Source organism: Myotis lucifugus, unplaced genomic scaffold, assembly GCF_000147115.1.
Source record: "Myotis lucifugus unplaced genomic scaffold, Myoluc2.0 scaffold_357, whole genome shotgun sequence".
In the NCBI taxonomy this organism is placed as follows: Eukaryota; Metazoa; Chordata; class Mammalia; order Chiroptera; family Vespertilionidae; genus Myotis; species Myotis lucifugus.
Window position 1 is genome coordinate 29,947 of NW_005871405.1, and position 26,074 is coordinate 56,020.

The following is a 26,074-nucleotide window of genomic DNA, read 5'->3' on the forward strand; positions in this document are numbered from 1 at the left end:
CCTAAAATTAGGATCACATGTACTAATAGAAGCCATATAGTTTCCACTTAAAGCCAATTATGACAAGCATGAGAATTAATGAATGGGTTCTAAAACCAATCTCTTTTTGTCTTCATTTTGCTATTTATCTTTATGATTACATAATTCTGAAAGCTGAAAACAAGTCCTTTTCAACTAGAAGCACATTGAGATTATGATAGCAAAAATACATCTTGGGAAAGCATTTCTTTTACCTTGTGCATCTATTAACATTCTTAATGTCCCCAGAAGTTTGAACTGAACCGGGGGCATTTCAGATTTAAGGAATTTCAAAACTGCCTCTGTGACCCCAGCTGATAACATCTTTGCTTTATTTACAACTGGAGAGAGAGAGGGAAAAAAAAAAGACCATGATTAAAGTGATGTTAGCATTCTTGATGATAATCATTCAATTCAATAAATATTTATTGAAGGTCTTATTATCTCTAAGGCCCTATGTTTTATATTTTTTCTATTTAAAAAAAAATCTTGGATCCTGTTTGTCTATAGGAGCATAATATACAAAATCAAACCTAACCTCAAAACAATTACCTAAATAGTTTGTAATGGAAACCTGATAATGTTGCCTTCTATTTATAAAAAGCACAATTCCTCAACTTTGTTTCTTTTTACCTCTGTTCTTGACCAGCTGTGTTAATATAGATGTCATAGTCATTAATAAACATCATCTGCTATATGAAACAAACTAATTTCATATAGAGTATATCTTCATAGTTATATTATTTTACCTAACTAGAAATTTATTTTTAGAAACTAAAATAAAAGAACATTTTAAATCATCTCCTGTATTATTTCCAATGATAATGTGATTCCATGGCTTAAGTCTTTAATCCAAAAGGACATATTAGGGCTATTTTTTAAAAATATGTTTTACTGATTTTTATACAGAGAGGAAGGGATAGGGATAGAGAGTCAGAAACATCGATGAGACAGAAACATCGATCAGCTGCCTCCTGCACACCCCCCACTGGGATGTGCCTGCAACCAAGGTACATGCCCTTGACCAGAATCGAACCTGGGACCCTTCAGTCCGCAGGCTGACGCTCTATCCACTGAGCCTAATCGGTTAGGGCACATTAGGGCTATTTTTAAAAAATTGTATGCTTGCGGGAAAATACAAACTTTTAAAGTCATTTTTTAGGGGACTCTGTTAATTGATGCCATTATCTTACCTAAACTGAAGATGCTTTAAAAAGTGTACAATATAATGAAAATCTTAGGAGTTCACAGAAGATAATAGAATTATTTGAATGATCTAAACAAAGGCAAAATTATGCTTGTACAGTCTCAGAAAACTAATTTATCTTCATGTATCAGTAAAAAAAATGTAAACAATTTGAAGATTTTTTTCCTTGGTCAGGGCAGATCTACAAATCACATAAAGTAAAAGTCTTACCAAAATAATAGATTTTATTTCTTACATCGTTGCCTTCCATCCTTCAGTCTTACCTGGAATGGCCAGGTTTCTGAGGGCACTTAGTGCTGCATGCTGTACTGTTACATTTCCATCTTCTACATGTCTGTCCAGTAAATCCATAAGTTTCTCTACAATTCCATTGTCTACCATATGGATACAATTTCCATCTGAAGAAAAATAAAGCATTTTTTTCTTCCTCTGTACAAACATCTATAAATATTTTGTAATGCCGATGCCTACTCATTATCTACATTAGTGAAAATGGAACCACAGGAAAATCTAACTCTCCCTCAGATTTATAATTTTTTTAACTGAGAAGTCCGATTAAAAGATTCTTAAAATAGAATTTTTAAAATAAGAAAACTCTCTAGCTTAAACATATCAGAAGATAAGTAGAAACCACATGCTTAAAATGTCCACCAATAGTGAAGCATGCCTGAGTTTTGCCAATGTGACTGAGACAGTATTCTATATTTTGTTATCATTGCTGTTACTTAAATTATTTTTCATTGATAGAATTTTTGAAACACTTATAAAACAGAAAGAATATTAAAATAAACCACTATTTATACCCCATATTTAGCTTCAACAATTATTAATCTTTTGCCAGTCTTATTTCCATCATTAAGGAGTTAATGATGGTTCCCCAAAAGAAGGAAATGAAAATAGAATAAGTCATCCACTATAATATAACAACAGTTCATTCTGCAATAAAATCAAACTAAACACAAAAGTAACTCATATTCCTAGACCAGACTTCAAAAATAAATATGCAAGTCTGGTGCCTCTGAAATATTAAGCTAAATTATTCTACCCTAAACCAGAGAATTAGCCACACAAGTTTTATAGATATAAAAGTATAAATTGAGGTACAATAACCCTATAATGAAAATTCAGATTATTAAATCCAAAATAAAGTCACCAGGCAAGAGAGACTATCCTTCTAAATCAGATGTGAATTAGAATGGGACTCAAGTTTATCAATCTCTGAAGTGCAGAGTATTCTAAAGGACTTCATGATCAATATTCATGATCTTTCTTTCTTAAAAAAAACACACAAAACTTTTAAAAATTGATTTTTAGAGAAAGGAAGGGAAAGGGAGAGAGGAACATGGAAGTGAGAGCGGAACATATATCATCTGCCTCCTGCATACCCCCTACCAGGGATGGAGCCTGCAACCCTGGCATGTGCCCTGACGGGGAATTGAACCGGCAACATTTTTGTGCATAGGATGATGCCCAACCAACTGAACCACGCTGGCAGGGCTGTTCAAGATCTTTAAACTACTAGAACTTAGTTTAATTCCATAAAATATATAATTTGTTAGAAAGTCACTATAAATATTTCATATCTCTGAAAAATTAAGGTAGCGGTACACATATATACTACGTGTAATTCTAAACTGTTTGGTTTTAGTACATGAAATGTCAAAGAAAATTTTTTAAAAATGCAGCAATATGCTTACCATTTCTGGCAAAATTTGCAATCGCCAACGCTCCAGCAAGCTGCAGCTGGTGGTTATTTGATGGAATCCAGGACAACACCCTTTGAAACACATTACCTTTTCCTCCTTCAAATAATTTCTGCATGGATTCATCTGGAGGTAAATGAAACAAACAGATAAGAGGAAAATAAATATGAGTAACAAATCCATATTTCTAAGTAAATAGCCAATGGGGAAACTATATACTTCAAAAATGATAGAATTAATAAGGGGAAAAGTAATGATTCTTTTTACAATAAGAATCATTTTAGTAGAGACTGGACAAGAAACTTTAGAGTACTTCTAGTCTAAGTCCCAAGTAACTATCTCGCTTTTAGTAGTTTGGTGCTACAGCTGTCTCTTCTATATGACAGCTCTTTAAATAGTGAAAGATAGTGAAGCCCAGCTGGCAAGGCTCAGTGGTTGAGCGTTGACCTATGAACCAGGAGGTCATGGTTCAATTCTTGGTCAGGACACATGCCCGGGTTGCGGGCTCGATCCCCAGTGTGGGACGTGCAGGAGGGAGCAGATCAATGATTCCCTCTCATCATTGATGTTTCTCTCTCTCTCTCCCTCTCCCTCTCCCTCTCTGAAATCAATGAAAATATATCAATACATACATACATACATACATACATACATACATACATAAACAGTGAAGCCTCCTCTTTTCCAGGCTTATTATCTCTAGTCCTCTCCATATGTTTAAGATTTCAAAATCATCACATCAACAGGATTTAATGAGATAGGAAAATGAAAAAATGCTTTATATAGCATTTACAAAAGAGACAATAAATTTTTAAGAATCTGGCAAACATGTTCTTTGATTGGTATAAATTATAACTCACCTCCAAGAAGTAATAAAACCATTAGATCTGAAGCAGTTTTGAGCTCAGCAACATCATCCTCTTTGTCACTATCCACTTTCTGCTGAACAATCTCTAGTAGACATTCTACCAAGCCTGCTTCAACCAGCTGTAGTTTAATAGCATCTAAAGAATAATGTGAACAAAATAACCAAAACCTGAGATGAAAATAGGAATTCTTGGATAAGCAATCCATTATGAAGAATTACAAGAAACCAAGAAAATGCATAATTTAGATAACACACCCTAACAGTGGTTCTCAACCTTCTTAATGCCGCGACCCTTTAATACAGTTCCTTATGTTGTGGTGACGCCCAACCATAAAATTATTTTCGTTGCTACTTCATAACTGTAATTTTGCTACGGTTATAAATCGTAATGTAAATATCTGATATGCAGGATGTATTTTCACTGTTCGTGACCCACAGGTTGAGAACCACTGCTAGAAGATTAGAGTTTCAAAAGGCAGTGTCTGACAGTGCAGCCTAAACACAGAGAAGCTTTATTTCATTTTTCTAATTGAAATTGTTACCTTTCACAATATCTGGAAGCTCCTAAACAAATTCTCAGCTCTGAAGGTAAGTACTATCATGCCACTGTTATTCTAGATATTATGCTCATGTTTAAAAGTCAATAAATAAGATATCCCACACTGTTTAAATTAAAACACACATAACTGTTACATAAAGTTAAAATGGATCCATTAATGAAGTTTAAATATAAATTATTTAAAAGTAAAGAGCTATTAGTAAATTTTAAGCTATATCACAAGTATATTTGGATTCATATTTGTATAAATGTTATCTTTCCAGGGCAGTTTCTGAATTTTAAATGTTTTTTTTTTAAAGCTTCAGGTTTTTTTAATTTGAAACTTTCTAGGGTGATGGATATATATGGTAGTTCATTATACTATGTTCTCTGTATATCTGAATAGATTTTAAAATTTCCATAACGACAGGTTAAAGAAAACAATAACTTTCAAGCTTTCTGATGGATTACCAACAAAATAAGGAATATTAGAGAATTTACATTCCAGTTGTATTTTTAAAAATTATCTTCATAGCAAATTCTACTCCCACATCAAATAAATTTTGTTTGTACTTCCCTAATAACAAATACTTTTTCATTACAAAATTTACATCACTGGCCGAAACTGGTTTGGCTCAGTGGATAGAGCGTCGGCCTGCGGACTGAAAGGTCCCAGGTTCGATCCCGGTCAAGGGCATGTACCTGGGTTGCGGGCACATCCCCAGTGGGAGATGTGCAGGAGGCAGCTGATCGATGTTTCTTTCTCATCGATGTTTCTAACTCTCTATCTCTCTCCCTTCCTCTCTGTAAAAAATCAATAAAATATATTTAAAAAAAAAATTTACATCACTGAAGATTTTATATTCACATTCATATCTGCCTTTTCCATTAGAGTAGATATTATATACACCTCATTCATCTTTGTATTTTAACCTAAACTGGCCTACCTAAATGCTTTGGGTATATCTAATACTACTTAGAAATACATTTGCTACACAGAAATTTTAAACTTACACAAGTTTTATTTCTCAGTTGGATTTTATTTTAAGTATAGGTTCTACAACAATGGTTGTTATTTGGGAGAAAAAATACTTATTTTTATACCTAAGACTTTTTCTTTCAGGCAATTTTAATGTGTAAAACTTGAGGATTTTGTTTTGTTGTTTTTTAAACTACCAGGACAACTGATCTTTATATTATTTCCAAATACACAGAATATTCAACCTGGAATATTTTTTTAAAAGGTACATTTGCACTGTGCCATGCTGAAAGTAGGGCGTTTCCTTGGTTACAGAATGCTAGGGCTAGAAATGTGCAGTGACTAGAATTGAAAGCCATGATGAAAAAGCCTTAAAAACACTCAAAAAACAACTCTTGAATCATACAAAATCCCAATTGAAATGTTGGAATCACTTTCCTTTGCATATAAGGAAAACCAAAGATGATATGCTAAGGATAGTCCAGAAATAAGTTTTCAAAGGTATCATTCAATCTACTGCACAGTTATAAAAGAGAAGTGAAGGTGGTAGAGGAGAAACAAATAATAAAAACATTGTTATGTTGAAACATTGCAAGGCAGGTTACAGGTAATTCTCCGGCATAAAAACTGACTGAAGGTCATAATAAAAATTTCATTTGGCCAAACTAACAAATGAGATGAAAAACAAATTTCTCCCTAGAGAATAAGAGCTAAGGCATTTAGAAAATTAAAAATTTGTCATGATTAAAGTTTAGAGATCTCTCCTCTCAGAGTTTGACTGTAATCACTCTGTCACACAGACACACACTCACACATATACCCCTGGGAGATTTAAATAGCCTTATTAAGGAGGATTAGCAAGACATTTGCTACAGCAGATAGCCCATCACACACCTATCAATGTCATTCTGTCTAAGAACATCTACCTTTATCACCACCCTTTGCATATATATGCATTTATGTACCCATGCATCTATGTATGCATCACACACACACACACACACACACACACACACTTAAAAATCTTTTCTCAATGGTTAAAAAAATTCCACAAATGCAGAGAAGTGCAAAAAAAATATGCATTTAAATAACCAATAACCGTTCGTGTCATTCCTTCTTCGCCGACTCCGTCCACACCTTTGGGGACCCCTGGACCTGCTGGGGTTGGACTCCAGCATTTCCCTATCTCTGCGGTTAATGGATCCACTCCTTGTACGTGGAGCCTGGTGTCCATTGCATGTCAAGGGGAGAAAGAGCCCCAGGAGGGAGGAGAGGATATGCCTTGGAGTTGGTTTAACAGCCGACAGCTGCACTGACTTAATTGGATTTTATTCTATTTGATCTTGGATAAAGAGGATTTTTGAGAGTCCAAAAATAAATAAATAAATAAATAAATAACCAATAACCATGTAACTACAACCTAAACCAAGAAATTCAGTCCGACTGGTTTGGCTCAGTGGTTGAGCAACCCAGGAACCAAGAGGTCATGGGTTCAATTCCTGGTCAGAGCACATGCCCAGGTTGTGGGCCCCATCCCCAATAGAGGGCATGCAGGAGACAGTCGATTGATGAAGTTTCTCTCTCATAGATGCTATCCCTCTCCCTTTGTCTCTCTCTAAAAATCAATAAAGGAAAAAAAGTTTGAAAAAAAAATTAATTGCCAACAATCCAGGAAGTCACACTGGGCATTCCCGTCACTAATCTCTCCCCTCCATCCATCTCTCTCAAATTACTTCCCTGACTTTTATGGCAATCTTACAACCATACTTTTCTTTATTGTTTCACCAAATAATCACTTCTAAAAACTACACTAGCCCTGACCGGTTTGGCTTGGTGGATGGAGCGTCAGTCTGAAGACTGAAGGGTCCCAGGTTCGATTCCGGTCAAGGGCATGTACCTTGCTTGCGGGCACATCCCCAGTTGGGGGTGTGCAGGAGGCAGCTGATCGATGTTTCTCTCTCATCAATGTTTCTAACTCTCTATCCCTCTCCCTTCCTCTCTGTAATAAATTTAAAAAATATATTAAAAAACAAAACAAAGCAAAAAAACTACAATAATCTTACCTTGTTTTGAATTTTACATTCATAAAATCTTACAATATGTGTTTTCCAGTGTTGGCTTTTTCCTTTTCATCTGTTTATAAGATTTGTTTTATTTTTAAAATATATTTTTATTGATTTCAGAGAGGAAGGGAGAGGGAGAGAAAGATAAAAACATCAATGATGAGAGAGAATCATTGATCTGCTGCCTCCTGCACACCCCACACTGGGGATCAAGCCCAGAACCCGGGCATGTTCCCTGACTGGGAATCAAACCGTGACCTCCTGGTTAGATCGATACTCAACTGTGGAGCCACACCAGCCAGGTTACATTGGTTTTAAGTATCTTCATTTTGTTTCTTAACTATATATTTTTCTATTATATAAATATACCATGATTTATGTATTCTACTGTTAATGGATATGAGTTGTTTACAATGTTCATCATTATAAATAACTAGAGACCTGGTGCACGAGATGCATGCACCGGGGTGGGGTGGGGGGTGTCTGTCAGCCCAGCCTGCACTCTCTCACAGTCCGGGACTCATCGGGGGATGTCCGCCTGCCCAGGGGGATCGGCCTAATCTAGCAGACATCCTTCTCGCAGTCAGGGCTCTCCCAGTCCAGAACCCCTTGCTCCTTACCACTAACCTGCAGGGGAGGTGGGAGAGGCTCCCCGCCACTGCTGCTGTGCTGAGCCCGGCTTCTGGCTGAGCTGCGCTCCCCCTGTGGGAGCACACTGACCATCAGGGGGCAGCTCTTGCACTGAGCGTCTTGCCCCCTGGTGGTCAGTGCGTGTCATAGCGACCGGTCATTCTGCCATTCTGTCGATCTGCATATTAGGCTTTTATTAAATAGGATGCTGCTATGAACATTCCTGTAATGGTTCCTAGTGCACATATTTCTGGATCATAGGGAATGCATGATTCCAACTCAGTAGATACTGTTTTCTAAAGTGTACCAATTTACACCCCACCAGCACTTGATGACAATTCCTACTGCTACAAACCTTCATCAACACTTGGTATAATCAGACATCTTAGTGGGTATATAGTATTGTATTTTGCATTCCCTGATTATTAAGGAGTTGAGCATTAATCCTCACCCGAGGATATGCGTATTGATTTTAGAGAGAGGGAGAGGGAAAAGGAGAGAGAAATAGATAGAGCCGGCAATCTAGGTATGTACCCTGACCAAGAATTGGTGTATGAGATGACCAGTTGAGCATATTTGTATGTGTTTAATAGCCATTGGATTTTATCTTTTCTCAACTACTTACTCAAGTTTTCCCCACTAGGTTTTCTACATTTTTCTTAATGATCTGTGGAAGTTTTAATATATTGTACACATTCTCTTGGTTATATGTTGTAAATATTTTCTCTCCCCCACTGTCTTCCTTTTATTCTTAACGGTGTCCAAATTAATAATTTTTTTCCTTTATGGTTAGAGTTTGTTGTGACCTAAGAAAATTATCTGGACTCCAAGATTTTGATGATATTCTCCTACCTTATATTTTAAGATAAACTTTCTGGTTTAACTTTCACATATAGGTCAATAATCTGAAATTAATTTTTAATATAGTATAATTTTTTAATATAGTATAAAGTGGGGGTATTTGTCTCTCCAGTTGTATTTTTTTTTTCATATTCCCAGCACTGCTGATTGAAATGACTGTACTTTCCATACTGTTTTATAGTGAATTCTTTTTACCCCTAATAAATAAACATCTATTAAGGTATCCATTTGTCATTGGGCTACCCTGTTCTACTGGTCTTTTTGCCCATCCTTGCACCAGTACCACACTGTCCTTTAATGATTAGAGTTTTATGCAGTGAAACAGTTCTGCTACCTTGTTCTCTTTCACAGTATCGTGGCTATTCCTGGTGTTTGGGGTTCTGGTTAGAACTTCATCGAGTCTACAGACCAAGATGGGTAGATATAACATCATTAGAGCACTGAGGTTTCCAATCTATAAAAGTGATATAGCTTCCAATTTATTTAGATATTCTCTAATTTCTCTTGATGATTTCCTAGTTTTCTGCCAGAGATCTTAAACATTTACTAGTCTATTCTTAAAGCATTTAATATTTTATACTGGTAAAACATATTTTTAAAAATGCATTTCCTATTTTCTTTGCTGGTACACAATAATACCATGTTTTGATTTTTTCATTTGTTTTGGCTAGCAATCTAATTTTGATTAATTTTTAAAAATTGATCTATGAATTCTTTTGGATTTTTGACATAAACCATATAATCTATAAATATTGTTTTATTTATTCTCCTATATATTTTCTTTCTTATTCTACTGTACTGGACAGTTCCTACAATAATGACTAGAAATAGGAATGATCCTTTTTATTCCCAATTTGAAAGGAAATGCTTTTTGTTTTCATCATTATATTGTTTTCTGTAGGCTTGCGGTATATATCCTTTTCATTCTCTTCTAATGCTGATTTGCAAAGTTTTTAAAAATCATGAATGCACAGTTAATTGTATCAAATGCTTTTCTTAATCTAAGAAGATCATATAATTTCTCCCCTTTAATTTTTAATGTAATAAAATATATCAATTACATTTTCACTATTAAACTGTTTTGCATTTTCAGAATAAGTCCCATTTGCTTTGAGGATAAATTTTAAATATATTACTGGGCTTCATTTACTAAAATTTTAAGGGGAAATTTGGATCTATGTTCATGGTGAAACTGGCTTTAATTTTCATTCTTGTATTATCTATTTGGTATAAAGATTACAGTAGTCTCATAAAATAAATTGGTGAGTATATCTGCTTTTCTTATTCTCTGGAAAGATTTAAGATTACTCAGTTTTTCTATTTCTTCTTGTGTCATCCATACTTTAAAACGTATTGGCATCAACTTGTTCATAACATCCTCTTAATAATTTCTGTAAGATCAGTAGTAAGATCTCTTTTTACATTCTTGATTTTCATTATGTGTCTTCTCTCTCTTTTTTTTTCTGATTAGCTCATGAGGGATTTACAAGTTTTATTAATTTACTTCAGACTCAACTTTGATGACTTATATGCTTGTATTCATTATGTATTTTCTATCTTACCAATTTCAGCTCTTTGTTTCCTTCTTTCTATGTTATTTGGCTTCATTGGTTTCCTTCCCCCTAAATTTCTGAAATGAATACTAAGCTCACTGCTCTTACTTTTTCCTTTTCTAATATATTCATTTAAAGCAAAAAAAAATTCCGTCTAAGTATGGCTTTACCTACATCACATAAGATTTGAGATAGTCTTTTCAATTTCATTACAGAAAATTTCCTAATTTCCATCATGATTCTTCTTTGACCTCCTAAATATTAGCAGTGTATTTTTAAATATCTTATCAGGAATTCCTAGTTATATTTTTATTATTAGACAAACCACTTAAGTCAGAGAACATACTCTGCAAGACTGCAATCCTTTGAATTTGTTGAAACTTGTTTCATGACTATGTTTTAAAACGTTTCATGTGTAGTTGAAAAGAAAGGATTCTGTAGTTGGGTAGTGTTCTGAAATATGTCTATTAAGCCAATTTCTTAATCATGTTGTTCACATATTCTATATCCTTATTGTTTTCCTTTTCTTTCTAGACTTCCTTTCCATCTATCTTTGCTTCGCTAAAAATCTTTCCATAAATTCTTCCATTAATTTGATAATTACAGATGGTTTTAAAAAATTATTTTAGCAGGCATATTAAAAGTTGAAATCTTTGAATAATCAGAGTCTATTGGTACTTTCTACTGGTCTTTTTGTCCATTCTTGCACCAATACCACACCATCCTTTAATTAATACAAGGGTCTTTAACACCTTTCACTTCCTTCAATATTTATGTTTATTTTCTGATATATATTAAATTATATACATATATATTTTAAACCTCACCATAAATTATTTTTATTATTTTATAAAATCAACGTTCATGAAATTTATCTACTTACTAGGTTTTTGCTCTTTATTCTACTGTGCATCTAGAACCTTCCTTCTGGAAGCATTTTCCTCTCAGAAACACCCATTACAATTTCCTTTAGTGACTATATAGTGGCGGTGAACTTTCTGTTTTTCATTTGAAAATAACTTTATTTTGCCTTCAATTTTGAAGGGTATTTCACTGAGTTTAGAATTATAAGCTGACATTTTTTTTCAGTGCATAAAAGTTGTTGTTTCACTGTCAGCTGGTTTTCATTGTTGCTATTGAGAAGTTAGCTATCAGTTGAACAGTTGCCCTTTTAAAATAAGCTACTTTTTCCTGGCTACTTTTAGATTTTGTCATTGTTTTTTTCTATAATTTCAATATGATGTAAATTTATTTTTATCATGTTTTAGATTCATTTGGCTTCTTGAATTTTTTGAAATTCTCTACCAAAATTTCTCTAAATACATCCTCTGATCTCTACCCTCCTCCCACCCTTTTGGGAATTCCCAGAATGTATATGAGAGCTGTTCATTTATCCTCTGTACCTCTTATTCTGTTTTATGCATATTGGTTCTTTTCTTTCTGGACTTCCTTTCAATCTATCTTCACTAGTTCCCCAAATCAACTACATTTAATCTGTCATTTCCATCCATTAATTTGGGTTGTATTTTTCAATACTGGAATTTCCAATTGTTTTTTTTTTTCTTTCAAATTTGTCATGTCATATTTTAGAGTTTTCAGTTTCCTTCTAAAATTTTCAAGCTTGCTTTGAATATCATAAGCATACCTGTTTTGAGTCAATGTCTAATAATTCCAGTATCTGGAGATTTGCTGCTGTTGCCTGTTCTTAGTGCTGGTTCTTGCTTATAATGTCTTGTCTCCACATGTGTCTGGTCCTCTTTGATTATATGCTAGACACTGTATTTGAAAAATTATTCATATGGAATGGTTTATTTATTCTGGATCACTCTTATTCCTAAGGTGTATTCCTTAAGATTTTTTTTTTTTCTTGCCCAAACACAGAAGTAGTTTACCAGTGTCTACACTATTGACAGGCCTAGAACTCCAACTTTCATCCCCTTTGCTCTGCAAGGGTACAAAAGTGGGTTTCAGGCTCTCAGCTGCCTTTTTCAGATCAGCATAAGAATGTGTAAGCTACAGAACCATCTTTGCCAAGACTTCCAAGTTGAACGAACTTGGACAGTAGCTTTGGCCAATGTAGATACAATTATGAAGTAGATAATGTAGCTGAAGTTAGAGATATCCAAATTCAAACTTGCATCATTAATAAATTAAATAGCTAGCAATTAAATAATGTTAGAAAAAAATGTAAATGATTAAAAAAAAATCAAGAGATGCATTTATTTTCTCACCATTTTCTGCCAAAGGAGCAAGAACTTCAAAAATCATTTCTCTCTTATCATGTTCTATTTGTTTCTTGAAGAGTTTTACCAACTCTTCAGCAATGTTTGTACTGGCAAACTGTTCTTTACTGGACTCTGTTAAAAAAAAAAAAAGGAAAATTTATGGTAAGCAAATAAAATTAAACCCAGAAATTGTTTGTTTCCTATTATTTCCAATACTTGGTCATTGCATACCATTACTGATAAACATTCTTCAAATACAGGAATAATCAAATCCACTTTCTAATGCCCCTGAAAAGAAAAAATGTCTAAGGCTTTAAAGAAAATGTTCTAACCCAATTATGGTCAAGACTATAAAAATGTTCACTAGCATGACATAGCAACAATAAAATTACTAAGTTTTAAATTCAGTTTCAAGGTTTTGTCAAAGAAAAAGTACTCAGAACAGACTGAACTTTGTTTGGTTGAATTAAAGGTGACTTATCTTTATATCATTAAAGTGGTGTGAGTTTGCACTAATCCTGATATGCCTACTGCTAAAAGCCAATGAATTCTTCACATGTATTTGGGGTCCCATTCATTCTTGTCTCTTTCACATATCCAACCTCTCCTCCATTCTAGAGCCTCACATAAAAAAGCAATATAAAAAAAATAAACACCTTCCCTCTACTCCACTTTTCTTCAAATACCATCCGTGTTCACTTTCACAAACAAGTTAACAGCATTGTTTAATAACATACACTCTCTCTACTTTCTTAACTCACATGCATTAATTCCTAAACTCACTTCAAGCCAGTTTTGGGTCCACACCTACTCTCTGTAGTGTCCTTTGCTTGTTCCTTCCAGACCTCTATAAATTCCAGTTCCTTGGGATATGATCCTTTGCTTTCTTACCTTTTTGGTCCATTCTTTTACCCTAAGCCATTGGTCGGCAAACTCATTAGTCAATAGAGCCAAATATCAACAGTACAACGATTGAAATTTCTTTTGAGAGCCAAATTTTTTAAACTTAAACTATATAGGTAGATACATTGTTATTAACTTAATTAGGGTACTCCTAAGGCTTAGGAAGAGCCACACTCAAGGGGCCAAAGAGCTGCATGTGGCTCACGAGCCGCAGTTTGCCAACCACTGCCCTAGGCAATCTAACTTTTTTCCATTGTATTAACAGTCTTTGAATGTTGCTAATTACACAATCATCTCTCTCTACCCCTCTTCTGGATTCCAGGCTACTTATTTAACTGACCATTTGACATCTCCACTTAAATACCTTTAGCATTCAAACTCAATATCTAAAGTGGACTTTTGATATTACCCTGATTTCTGTTCTTCCTCCAGACTTAACATGGTAAATGAATATTCTACCTGGGAGCCACTGATGCCTTATTCTCATTCAATTCTACATCCAATGGATTACCAAGGTCTGCCAATCTGCCTCCAAAATACAACTGAAATCCATTTCCATTTCTCTCCAATTCTCTTCTAATTTAGTTTGCTGTATCAGATATCCTATTAATTTATCTAGAAGTTTCTCTCAAAAAAATTCTGAACAAATTCAATCTACACTGGTTGCTCTCTGTTTGGGGGGTACAGTGAACATCCTGGAATTTTTTTATTGAGTTTCTATTATGAAAGATAAAGCATCAGCTTTCTTTTTCGCCCCTGTCTAAACCACATACCTCCATATTCTTAATGTAATTATAATGTAATTTTGGTTATATCAACTACTAGTGCTTTAATAATATACTATTTCATTTCCCCTGCAATTATTGTTTTCTAATTTGCTTACTTTTCTAAGTTCTTATCATTAATTTAACTCTAAACTCTCCATCAGTGTCTAATCATCTCTTACTGAGCCCATTCACTTTAGGCATTCGGTCAATTTCATGTCCTATATGAATTTCCCCAACTCTGATGCCAGCAGCCTTCTGATTTGTCCCAATCTGGACTGGTTGGTCTTTGAACACAGACCATTTGGGGTTCTCATGTCACCATACTGCCAGGAATTTCTGTTTTCTGTTGGATCTCTTGTATCCAGATTCCTATGTTGTCTTCTTTCGTAACTTAAATACCTTGTAACGGTGGAACACATCTTACAGCAGTTTCCAAAGGAAAGTTATGAAGTATATAAATTTTCTGAGATGTTCATGTGTGACAATGTCTTTATTATAACTCCATTTTCTTCTGGCTGCCAGTGTTGTTTTGAGATAATTGATGGGTACAGATTCACAGTCTTTTGTATACAATGCCTGTAAGATGTTCTCTTTTCTCCATTATCCTAAAACTTCTCATTGATATGCTATGGTCTGGGCCTATTTTCATCTATTAGGCAAGGCAACTGACAGACCCTCCTAATCTAGAAAATTATGTACTTTAGTTTTATGAGAGTATAATAGTAACCCATACTCATACTACCAGGAATGTGATATGAACTTGATACTTAGTTGTGTCAATAAAAATAATACTACATGATTTGTTAACTCATGGGCTCCAGTAAGACCACTGAAAAGAGAAAAAGTATTCTGAGGCATACATGCTCTACTTTGGTGGTGATGTATAACCTAGCTATTACATGGGCACAAGACTCATGATATAAACTCTAAAAATCTTAGAAAATAAAGGGGAAAAAATGGGGTAAGAGCAGTAACAGCTGGGAACAGAGTATGAAACTGGGCTGAACTAAATTGGTGCATATCCATTTTTTACTATAGACCAGGGAAATTTAGGTGGTCTATATAACTTCCCAAACAACTTCTGGTACCTTAACACAGGCAATTCATTTTAAATGTTGTTTGTTTCCATTACAGATTTTACGGTATCAGGGATTATAACACAATTTGTTTTATTTCTATAAACTATACTGTACACAAACTCTCACATTCCATTTTAATAATGGAAAATAATAACTTGTGAAAAGCAAATAAATGTTCTTTCATTCTTAGTTTTACTTAATAATGGAAATAATGAGACAGTATAAGAAGAAAAACAGAGGGAAGAAAGATTTACAAATACCAGCAGATTACCCACTGAAAAAGAATGACTTTTAAAATTAACTGTGATAATCTCTATTCTCTTAACTTTTTAAAGCAAAAGTAAAGTACTAAAATCAAGGTTTTAGTAAGTAGCCAAAACCGGTTTGGCTCAGTGGATAGAGTGTCGGCCTGCGGACTGAAAGGTCCCAGGTTCGATTCCGGTCAAGGGCATGTACCTGGGTTGCGGGCACATCCCCAATGGGAGATGTGCAGGAGGCAGCTGATCGATGTTTCTCTCTCATCGATGTTTCTAACTATCTATCTCTCTCCCTTCCTCTCTGTAAAAAATCAATAAAATATATTTTTTTAAAAAAAGGTTTTAGTAAGTAGTGTGTTAGGATATAAATTTCAGTTAGAAAATCCAAGTTTAGAGTTCTGGTGCTTCTGTTTATCTATAATAATAAAAGCATAATATGCTAATTAGGCCAAACAACCTTCCAGATGTCATTCTGGACGAAGCCACAGCAGCAGGGGCCAAGGCAGAGGCAGTTAGAGACGCAAATAGGCAGGCAGGCGAGCAGTTAGGAGTGATCAGGCAGGCATTCAGAGCAGTTAGGGGCAATGAGGCAGGCAGGCGAGCGGTTAGGGGCAATGAGGCAGGCATGCAGAGTGGTTAGGGGTGATCAGGCAGGCAAGAAGGTGATCGGTTAGGAGCCAGCAGTCTTGGATTGTGAGAGGGATGTCCAAGGGGTCCTGGATTGCAAGAGGGTGCAGGCTGGGCTGAGGGCCCCCCCCCACCCTTGTGCACGAATTTCGTGTACCAGGCCTCTAGTTTATTTATAAAATGGGGATAAATAATAGATTTATTTTTTGTTCTAGCAATTATATTTATCTATGACAAAACATCATTTGATTTCATTGTCTCCAGAATAAATAATTTATGAACATAGTTGTGCAGTAAATTCAGACGAGGAGTTATAACTTTCTATCATGGGAAGGAAGGAGAAAGGAGTACTATACATGATATAGAGAAAAATAAAACAAAGAAAAGAGATCGGACTGCTGGGGTCATTAGTCCTCTTCTCTGCTATGACTGGACTATTTCCAGCATTGGTCTGTTTTTGCCTGTCTTCTGATTTTCAAGGAGTTCTCATAATTTTTCTATTCTATTACAAATATATTCTTTTGAAAAAGTGTCCTACCATTTTTAGGGACTTTGTAAAAAGAGGAGGAAGGACCACAGTCTGATAGATTCCTTTTCATCTGAAAATGTAATAAATTATGAAGTCCTTTCTTTTTGCCCTAGAAATACAATTACTTGATTTTAAGATGATCACTCATATAAACATACTAAAGTCAAGGGAGATCATTTTAACTGTTCAACTCTATTAAAAAATATAACACTTAAACCTCAATGTATGAAACAATTAGGAAAGCAAAATAGCTCTCAATTTTAAATAATACAATTATAAGATATAATTGGATCTGCATTTCTTTAACATTGAAGCAAATATCTATAATGCTTCAAGGAAATAAACTAATCTCAATGGATTTCCATGTTGTTAATAATTAAAGAAAAAATTAAGTACATTAATAAGTTGATTACATTAGTGGTTCATGAACAAGACTTACCAAGTTCTGCTAAATTGCCAAATGCTATGAGACACATTTCTGTAAGAGCTGCATTTTGGTAGTGGATGCCCAGTAATGTCACTAAGGTAGGAATAACACCCATATTGATAAGCTGGGCCTGAAGGGAATCTGCAAAATCAAACAAAAAAAGTGTTTTTGTACCAAATGGACATTAGTAAGAAGAAAAATACCTCTTATTCTCTTTATTGCAAACTCAATACTATTTCAATGACAGTAAAACAAGATTAAGTCCATTCATATAATTGTATTGAAAATTTAAAGACATTAGTTCAGAAGAATTGAGTCTTGAATCTTTTCAATAATTAAAAGAAATTTAGAAATAAAAATAATTGAAATAATATGTCAAACATTAGTTGTTGTTTTTTGCTTTTGTTTTTTAAGGAAAAAACAGGCTCTTATACCTTTACAAAGTAGGCTTTAAAGATGTATAAGTGAATAAACATTACCATTGTTTTTTAAATAAAAAGGTTAGACTGAATAACATTTGCATTACAGGAAATCAGAGTATATAAAAAGCATTTTAAAAAGCAAGTTTTAATAAAGATGAAGAGAGAAGACAATTAGAATCACTTAATAAAGAATAAAAAGTATAAACACGTAATTCACAAAAATTTTTAATTGCAGCAGAGCATTCTTCAATGACTGCTAGGATGAAAAGTAGTTTCAACAAGGAAAGAAAGGGTTACTTAAAATATTTTTCTTCTCAAATTGGTATTTAATAATAGTAACAATCAGCAAAGAAAGGAAAATTTAGCTTGAGAGGTGAAGAGAATGAGAATGAGGTCAGTATGGCTTTGCCATCACTGCTTGTCTTCATATTCTAAGAAACTAACTGGATTTAAAGTACTTAATATGACTTGGATTTCCACAATGCTTCTTCATTAACAATAGAATACCTGTAACAAAGTTGAAAATAAATAAACCAAAATGCCAACCCAAAGTACTGAATAAGATAAGAAGACATAAACACTCACATGTCTATGCAAAACATAAAGTTACTGTTAATAAGTGGTTCATCCAAAGATACAGGATGTTATCAATTTTTTTCTTTAAAAATTATGTGCCATTTTCAAGCTAATAATTTTCTCCAAATTCTAGTAAGTTACCTACTGGGAATCTAAAGATAAAAATCTGTTTTTTACAATACAAATTTTCCTCATAGCATGCTTCCCTTGGCAGAGTTTGCCTACTAATCTCTATATAATTTTTAACCTATAGATAAGGAGGTAGTTGAGTGATTACCAGAAAAGAACATAAAGACAGGGTTGAGCTGTATCACATGCAAGTTAATTATTCACCTGGTGGTCTTTACAGTTAATTTTTCCTGCCGTTAGAAAGTATGAAGAGATAGCCAACACTGCGGACTGAAAGGTCCCAGGTTCGATTCCGGTCAAGGGCATGTACCTTGGTTGCGGGCACATCCCCAGTGGGGGGTGTGCAGGAAGCAGCTGATTGATGTTTCTCTCTCATCGATGTTTCTAACGCTCTATCCCTCTCCCTTCCTCTCTGTAAAAAAATCAATAATTAAAAAAAAGAGAGAGATAGCCAACAGAGGCTGATGGCGCTGAAAACTGATGAGTAGATAATTACGAATATTCTCTCATTCAGTTGTGGGAACCTATCTATATTAGAAAGGGGCCTATTACCAAAACAAGAATAGAAAACAGGCCTGAGGGGAAAAAAGGAAGTTTACATTTTGAGTTCAAATAGTCTAAAACAATTTCAAATTTTGCAATAGAATTATGAAGACTGTTCTAAAAGGACACAGAAATAATATATTCAACTAAATGATTCGTTTTTAGGCTTTTGATGTTCAGTATTTTTCCTAACTATACAATTCAGCAATTAATAAATGATTCACGCCGAAACCGGTTTGGCTCAGTGGATAGAGTGTCGGCCTGCGGACTGAAAGGTCCCAGGTTCGATTCCGGTCAAGGGCATGTACCTGGGTTGCGGGCACATCCCCAGTGGGAGATGTGCAGGAGGCAGCTGATCGATGTTTCTCTCTCATCGATGTTTCTAACACTCTATCTCTCTCCCTTCCTCTCTGTAAAAAATCAATAAAATATATTAAAAAAAGTAAATGATTCACAATATGCATCTTACAGGCAGATTACTTATGTTATAGGATACAGTATTATACCTATACTAGAGACTCGGTGCACAGAGAAGCTTTCCAAGTTAGAAATTACGTGGATTACTTACCAGTAGATAGAGTTCCTTATTATTGAGTCACCTGCAGATTCTTGTTCTTTAGCAGTATTTTAGACTTTCAATTATTTATTTAATCATTTTGACTACCTCTTCAAATACCGCAGAGCTGCTGAATCATTAAATTTCAAGTATGTAAGCGTGAGCACTAGCGCATGCATTGAGTGTGAGTCAAACTCCACTATGTATCTGCATATATGTAGGCATCACACACCCCCTCAGTACTGTTGGTATAAACTATAAAAATCCCACAGTCCAGGGACATCAGAAGAATAACAAATTTTACAAAGGAGATAACTCAACAGGAGAATGCCACTTAGAAGATGATGTTAATGGTCTCCTAACTTGGCATCTCTACAACTTTCTTGGACCACTTTTACAATATTACGAATTTTGGTTCCAGAAAAAAGAGTGGACAAAAAGTTAAGAAATGTTTCAGAGTTTCATACCATCTTTGGCATACAAATTGGAGCAATAATATTTGAAATTGTGATAGATCAGGAAAAAAAATGTAGCTTATCACAACGGCACATGGTGTGAATCGCCATAATTCAAGAAAATCATGTTGCTTCATGAAAACATATTTTACTACTGCCCAGGAGCAAATTAATTGTATACTCACATACAATAAACCACACACAGGTATGAAGAGAAAAATGTATAGTTATCCAATGGAGAGACTCATTTTAGAGCACTTGGCTGCTTTCTTTAATATCTAGTTCTATGATGCTAACTAAAACAAAATTTATGCTCAAATAACTCTCAAGTCTGTTCATATCAACTGCAAGCAAGGAGACTTGGATAATAAAAGCCCAGAAGAAGAAGAAGAAGAAGAAGAAGGCATTTAACAGGTTGATACAAATTTTCTCAAGATAAGCAGGCATCCTAGAACATGGTTCTCAAAATAGAAGCCCCAAAACCCTTCAAGGATCACAAAGTCAAAACTACTTTCATAAATTTACCAAAGTTTTATTTGCCTTTTTTACTGTATTGACATTTGCAATGATGGTGAAAACACATTGGTAGGTAAAACTGCTGGGGCTTTAGTATGAACGCAGTCAGTGACACCAAATTGTATTAGAAGTCATTATATTCTTCACCATCACACACAGTAAAATAAATGTTATGTTTATTTAGCATTTTTAAATTCTGAAGCTATTTTTCATAAAAATGTTATTTATGTTAACGTATAGTGGGGTTTTATTATTTTAAAAATACTAAATAATTTTTTAAATGTCTCTATTTTCATTTCTAATACAGTAAAATATTAATAGATATTACTCATGTACATGTGTATATATAAACAAAAGTTCTTTGAAGTCTTCAAGTAATTAAGTGTCTAAAAGAGTCCTGATATCAAATGTTTAAGAACCACTGCTAAAGAATTTTCTAATTTTTATAGGAGATAGACCAAAACAAAAACAAACAAACCCAGGAGATTCTGAAATTCAATGATGTGTTTGGCATATGTGATAATAAAAAACATACTAGAAATTCTAGATTTTGGTGTTCAGATATTTTGAGCAAAATTACATTAATTAAGCACCTGAACATCTCATTTTGCTTACTTGAGTAGAAACTCTACTTAAGCCTAGGAGAATATTCCATGACTGAGTCTGTTTGCCTCTTTCAGTTACAACTTAGTAAACTAGCAATAAATATTTGGGGGGAGAAAGCTAAATAAGAGTCCTGTATGTGTGGAATAAATTAGTATTAATTCTTTTCACTGGAAGCAAATGATTATGTTTAATCACTTTTTTAATTGCCCAGAGATGTTGTGTATGTACTTCAAAGGATAGTAGCTGACATTAATGCTATCATAATGGTATCAGGATAACTTTTAAGTCAAAGACTAAGTGGAAGAAATTCGTAGTACCAGAAACACTTCACATTTCTAAACACATTTGAGAGAGTAAGTGAAATAATGCATGACTGAGACTTTCTGCATCCCTCAACGAATATCGGCAACTCCAGTGGAATGTTTATTCAGAGCTCAATAAACACAATTCACAAAAACAAAACCCAGGCCCATACAGAGCACACAGTTATGTGTGACAGTCTTTAGACAGCACAACGTCATAAACATCTGAAGACATTTTAAAATTGCTCCTGACACACATCACAGACAAATACTAACCAAAATACAGAATCACACAATTACATAATATCAGGGTGACACAGGCCCTACATGATCTATGGGGAGGAAGAGGAAGAAAGGCACTGAGAGGGTGCAATACAGATGCATATACAAAGAGATATAAGGCAATCAATGCATGCGCTGGTGTGAACACTTACCTACCTACATTTGAATTTCAATGGTTCCAAGTTCTTCAGGTCACACTCATGGAAACTCCAAAGAATGGAGATCTGGAGAGAAGATCTCAAGTTGAAGAACCTTTTCCCCCTGAGTTTTAAGTTTAATGTTTAAAAACATTGGTATAGACAGACTAAAGGTCCAGAAAAGTATGCCAAGTAACTCAGCTGATGTTGATCAGTTACTAAATAGAAAAAGTTCCTTAAGATTATAACACATGTTTATCTCATTCCTAAGAAGGCTCTTACAATGTTATAAAACTATTAAGTTTATTGGTAAATATGACTGAATGAATAATGAAACTTAAAATGACACACCATTCAAAACACAATTTCCACATTAGTATGTACATATGGTATGTATATTATTCATAGTATAAGAGTATCCTATTTACAGGTTTACATAAAAACCCATCTACAGTTAAATGAATTATATACAGTTGAAACAAAAACAAGCAAATATAAAACTTGATGTGATGTTCTAATACAAATTGGCTAAAAACCATTACAGCATAATAAAGACTGAGTAAAAAGCCCTTAACTAATGGCATAGTTTTATTTCCAAGAAAAGATAAATTAGAAATTATATATCTGTGAAGTAAAACTTAGGAGTTTAAGTTAAGCAAGTTATAGCTCCACTAAAACACTAAAAAATAAACTGACTTAACTATAGCTACTGAGAGGATGATTCACATCTAAAAACACAAGTGCAGGCACAAGTAAAAACTTCCTTTTCAGTTACTTATTACTGAGTATCTTTTTGTTGATTGATAAGGAATGTAAAGAGCTGTTATTCTAAACTAGTGTTGAGCATATAAAACTAAAAATATTTATGTGATTAAAATTAACTTCAAAATCAATTCTTTTAAAAGCCCTCTTTACACAAAACATGCATTATGGGTTTTGCACCAAGATTATCCCAGTAATGTAAGCCCCAGGTTATACATTTTAATGACAGAAATTTCAAAGGAAATAAAGAGAATCAAGATTCATTAGTATTAAGAATACAAGGGGCTTAAAATAATACTTTTACACATTTTTTACTTTCTAAAAGTTAACAATAAAATGTGGAAAAGCTAATTGAGAAGTTTTTTTCTGGGTTCTGAAAATAAGAGTCTCTACAGAGCAAAATTTCCCTCTTGTAAGCGCTCTAGAGATAAAGGACCAAATTACATGAGCGAGTGTAATGTAAAACAACAGTAACAAGACCCCAAAGCAAAAATCACAAGTGGAAAAAATGGAATTATTATTTTTAAGAGACATATCCATTTAGTGTTCTGAATCCAATGACATCTAGAGTGATTATGTCTTAATCAAGATCTTTTTTCCCCCCCCTAGACTCATTAGGTTATATTATTTACTACAGATCAACTCTTCTTATAATGTATACTGCTACAAAGGAAATGTCTACAAATATATCTACTCTGATTAAAGAAAACTCTGCACTTCCATCTCACAAAGAAACTGGTCTTTTAAAGGTTACAACTGGATTTGTGTTTGTTTGTTTTAAAGAGGACTGCTGCCAGCTGTTGTTTAAGCATCTCTTACTGAGAGAAATAAATCCAGTCTCTGCTCTCAGATAGCAGTGCTGAGAGAAAAGTGCTATCTAAAGTAAGTATAAATTTACACCTAAATGAAGCTAAATGCCAGGTTAACATTACAACATGTATATCTTACAAACATATGTGTTTAATAATATAAAAATTGTTTTACAAAAGGATTAACTGGCTTTTTTTTTTTAAAGCAAATATTAATAGTTACCCTGAAACATTACTATCATTAAGTTTTATACTTTAAAATTACACACAAGTTATTTGGAAACACACAAACTATTAATAAGACACAGCTCATAACCAAAAATTTCTGATTTGTAGTTAATACCCATTTTCCAATAGTATTTAATTTTAAAATATTTTATAAATAAAATATAGGCAGTTTGATGTTAACTGGATTTTAATTGTAATTAGAAAACTGAATTACTTAAATAAAAGAAAACAGAATTTTTTATACAAGTTAATTTACAAATGATATTTTTCTACCTTGAATTTCTCTGTGAATGGATATTTTAAGTGGTCTAAATTAAACATACATTGATATTTGGCCAAAATCCATTACTTATCTTTGGCTTTAAAACTTGCGCATGCCCTAAACGGCTTGGCTCAGTGGATAGAGCGTCGGCCTGCGGACTGAAGGGTCCCAGGTTCGATTCCAGTCAAGGGCATGTACCTTGGTTGCGGGCACATCCCCAGTGGGGGCGGTGCAGGAGGCAGCTGATCGATGTTTCTCTCTCATCGATGTTTCTAACTCTCTATCCCTCTCCCTTCCTCTCTGTAAAAAATCAATAAAATATATTAAAAAAAAAAAACCAACTAACTTGCGCATGGTCCATATTCATATGCTTTGATGCCATCATAGTTCAATGGTGTAGTAACGTCAATAAAAACAAGGCCTGACCTCTCAATTTTACTATTACTATCTAAATATTAATTTTCAAATATAAATAAGCATTCCATATACAGAGAAAATCTCTCTATGTGCCTCACATTTTGGAATCCTATCAGTAGTTGAAACATAAATGCATACTTATACAATATTAAAATGTGGCAATAACTAATGATAGTGAAAATATACAATGAAAAATTAAATGAAAGCAGAATAACAGACATTACTTATTCTCTTTAGAATTCACAGCATGAAATAAATGTTAGAAACTGTTTTTAATTTTTAGTTACTTAATTCCATTCAGGCCATGAGTCTTTCAAGAAAGAATTTGGGAATTTCAATAATTTGGGAATTCTCTATATCTTGTGAGGATGAGTTAAAATCAGAAAGCCAACTTTGTCACCTCAAATATTCACTCTGAGGAAAATCTTGAAAATAATATTCATTAACATCTATGATTAATCATCTCTAGCCCAGACATAAAGCAAATTAAAAAAAGAAAAACATGTTAGGGAATGACAAACCCCAAACATATTTTGTTATTCTGCTGCCCTCACTTAAAATTGGGTATCTATTTAGTATCACATTGCTGAGTGCACTATAATGATCAGGAACAATCCAAAAGCTGACAATCTGAGAAAGTATTATTTCTGTAATATAATGCCAAGCTTTAAATCATTAATGAAACAACTATAACAATCATTTCATATTTTTACAATAAAGTTTAAGATTCTTTCATTCAGAAATTCATTCTATAATGGCCAAAGGTGAATATTAATATCAATACTTGACCATGTGGAATCAAACCAAAATGTGCATTTGGTATACCTCTACTACAAACCCAGTTATCTTAGGGCGTTTGTCCATTAAGTAACAGCATTATTATAATAATTAGAGGCCTGGTGCACGAAATTTGTGCGGGGGGGGGGGGGGGCCTGTCCCTCAGCCCGGCCTGCACCCTCTCCAACCTGGGACCCCTCGAGGGATGTCCGACTGCTGATTTAGGCCCGATCCCAATCCGGGACTGCTGACTCCTAACCGCTAGTCTGCCTGCCTGATTACCTATTTGCTTCTGCCTGCCAGCCTGATCGCCCCCTAACCACTCCCCTGCCGGCCTGATGGCCCCCAACTGTCCTCCCCTGCTGGCCATCTTGTGTCAGCCATCTTGTGTTGGCCATATTGTGATGATGTGAGGGCAGCCATCTTGTGATGACATGAGGATGTCGTGCAAGGGTGCAAGGACCACCTAGGCTTTTATTATAGACTAGAGGCCCAGTGAACAAAAATTTGTGCACTCGGGGGGGGGGGGGGTCCCCCAAGCCCAGCCTGGGCCCTCTCGCAGTCTGGAACCCCTCAGGAGATAACGACCTGCTGGCTTAGGCCTGCTCCCGGGTGGCAGAGGGCAGGCCCAATCCATAGGTGCAGCCCCTGGTCAGGCTCAGAGCAGGGCCGATTGGGGAGTTGGGGCACCGCCTCCTGTCATGCACAGAGCAGGGCGGATCAGGAGATTGTGATGCCACCCTCAGTCACGCTCAGGGTAGGGCCGATTAGGGGGTTGGGGCACCGCCCCCTTTCACACTCAAGGCAGGGTCGATGGGGAGGTTGCGGCGCCACCCCCTGTCACACACAGAACAGGGCCGATCAGGGGGTTGGGGCACTGTCCCCTGTCATTCACAGAGCAGGGCCCATCACGGGGGTTGGGGCTCAGTACCCTGTCACGCACAGTGCAGGGCCCATCAGGGGGTTGAGGAGCTCCCCCCTGTCACTCACAGAGTAGGACTGATAGGGGAGTTTGGGCACCGCCCCCGTCACACACAGAGCACGGTGGATCAGGGGGTTGG

At 34.9% G+C, this 26,074-nt stretch overlaps 1 protein-coding gene across 21 annotated transcripts in view; it reads right to left on the minus strand.

Annotated features, from left to right (window-relative positions):
* Positions 1-26,074, minus strand: part of RAP1GDS1 (Rap1 GTPase-GDP dissociation stimulator 1) — a 139,226-nt gene that overhangs the window by 21,983 nt on the left and 91,169 nt on the right. For 16 of the 21 annotated variants that reach the window (XR_002832288.1, XR_002832287.1, XR_002832286.1 and 13 more), the window contains 7 exons: positions 17,247-17,375; positions 12,652-12,777; positions 3,789-3,932; positions 3,589-3,633; positions 2,923-3,054; positions 1,489-1,623; positions 234-359 (listed from right to left, as the gene is read on the minus strand). Coding sequence is in view for 11 of the 21 variants with exons in the window: in XM_014466777.2 (XP_014322263.1) it covers positions 234-359; positions 1,489-1,623; positions 2,923-3,054; positions 3,589-3,633; positions 3,789-3,932; positions 12,652-12,777; positions 17,247-17,375 (837 nt within the window). In the remaining 10 variants the exon portion in view is untranslated. The remainder of the gene's footprint in view (positions 1-233; positions 360-1,488; positions 1,624-2,922; positions 3,055-3,588; positions 3,634-3,788; positions 3,933-12,651; positions 12,778-17,246; positions 17,376-26,074) is intronic. The other 5 variants (XM_006101417.3, XM_006101416.3, XM_006101414.3 and 2 more) reach the window with 3 other exon arrangements.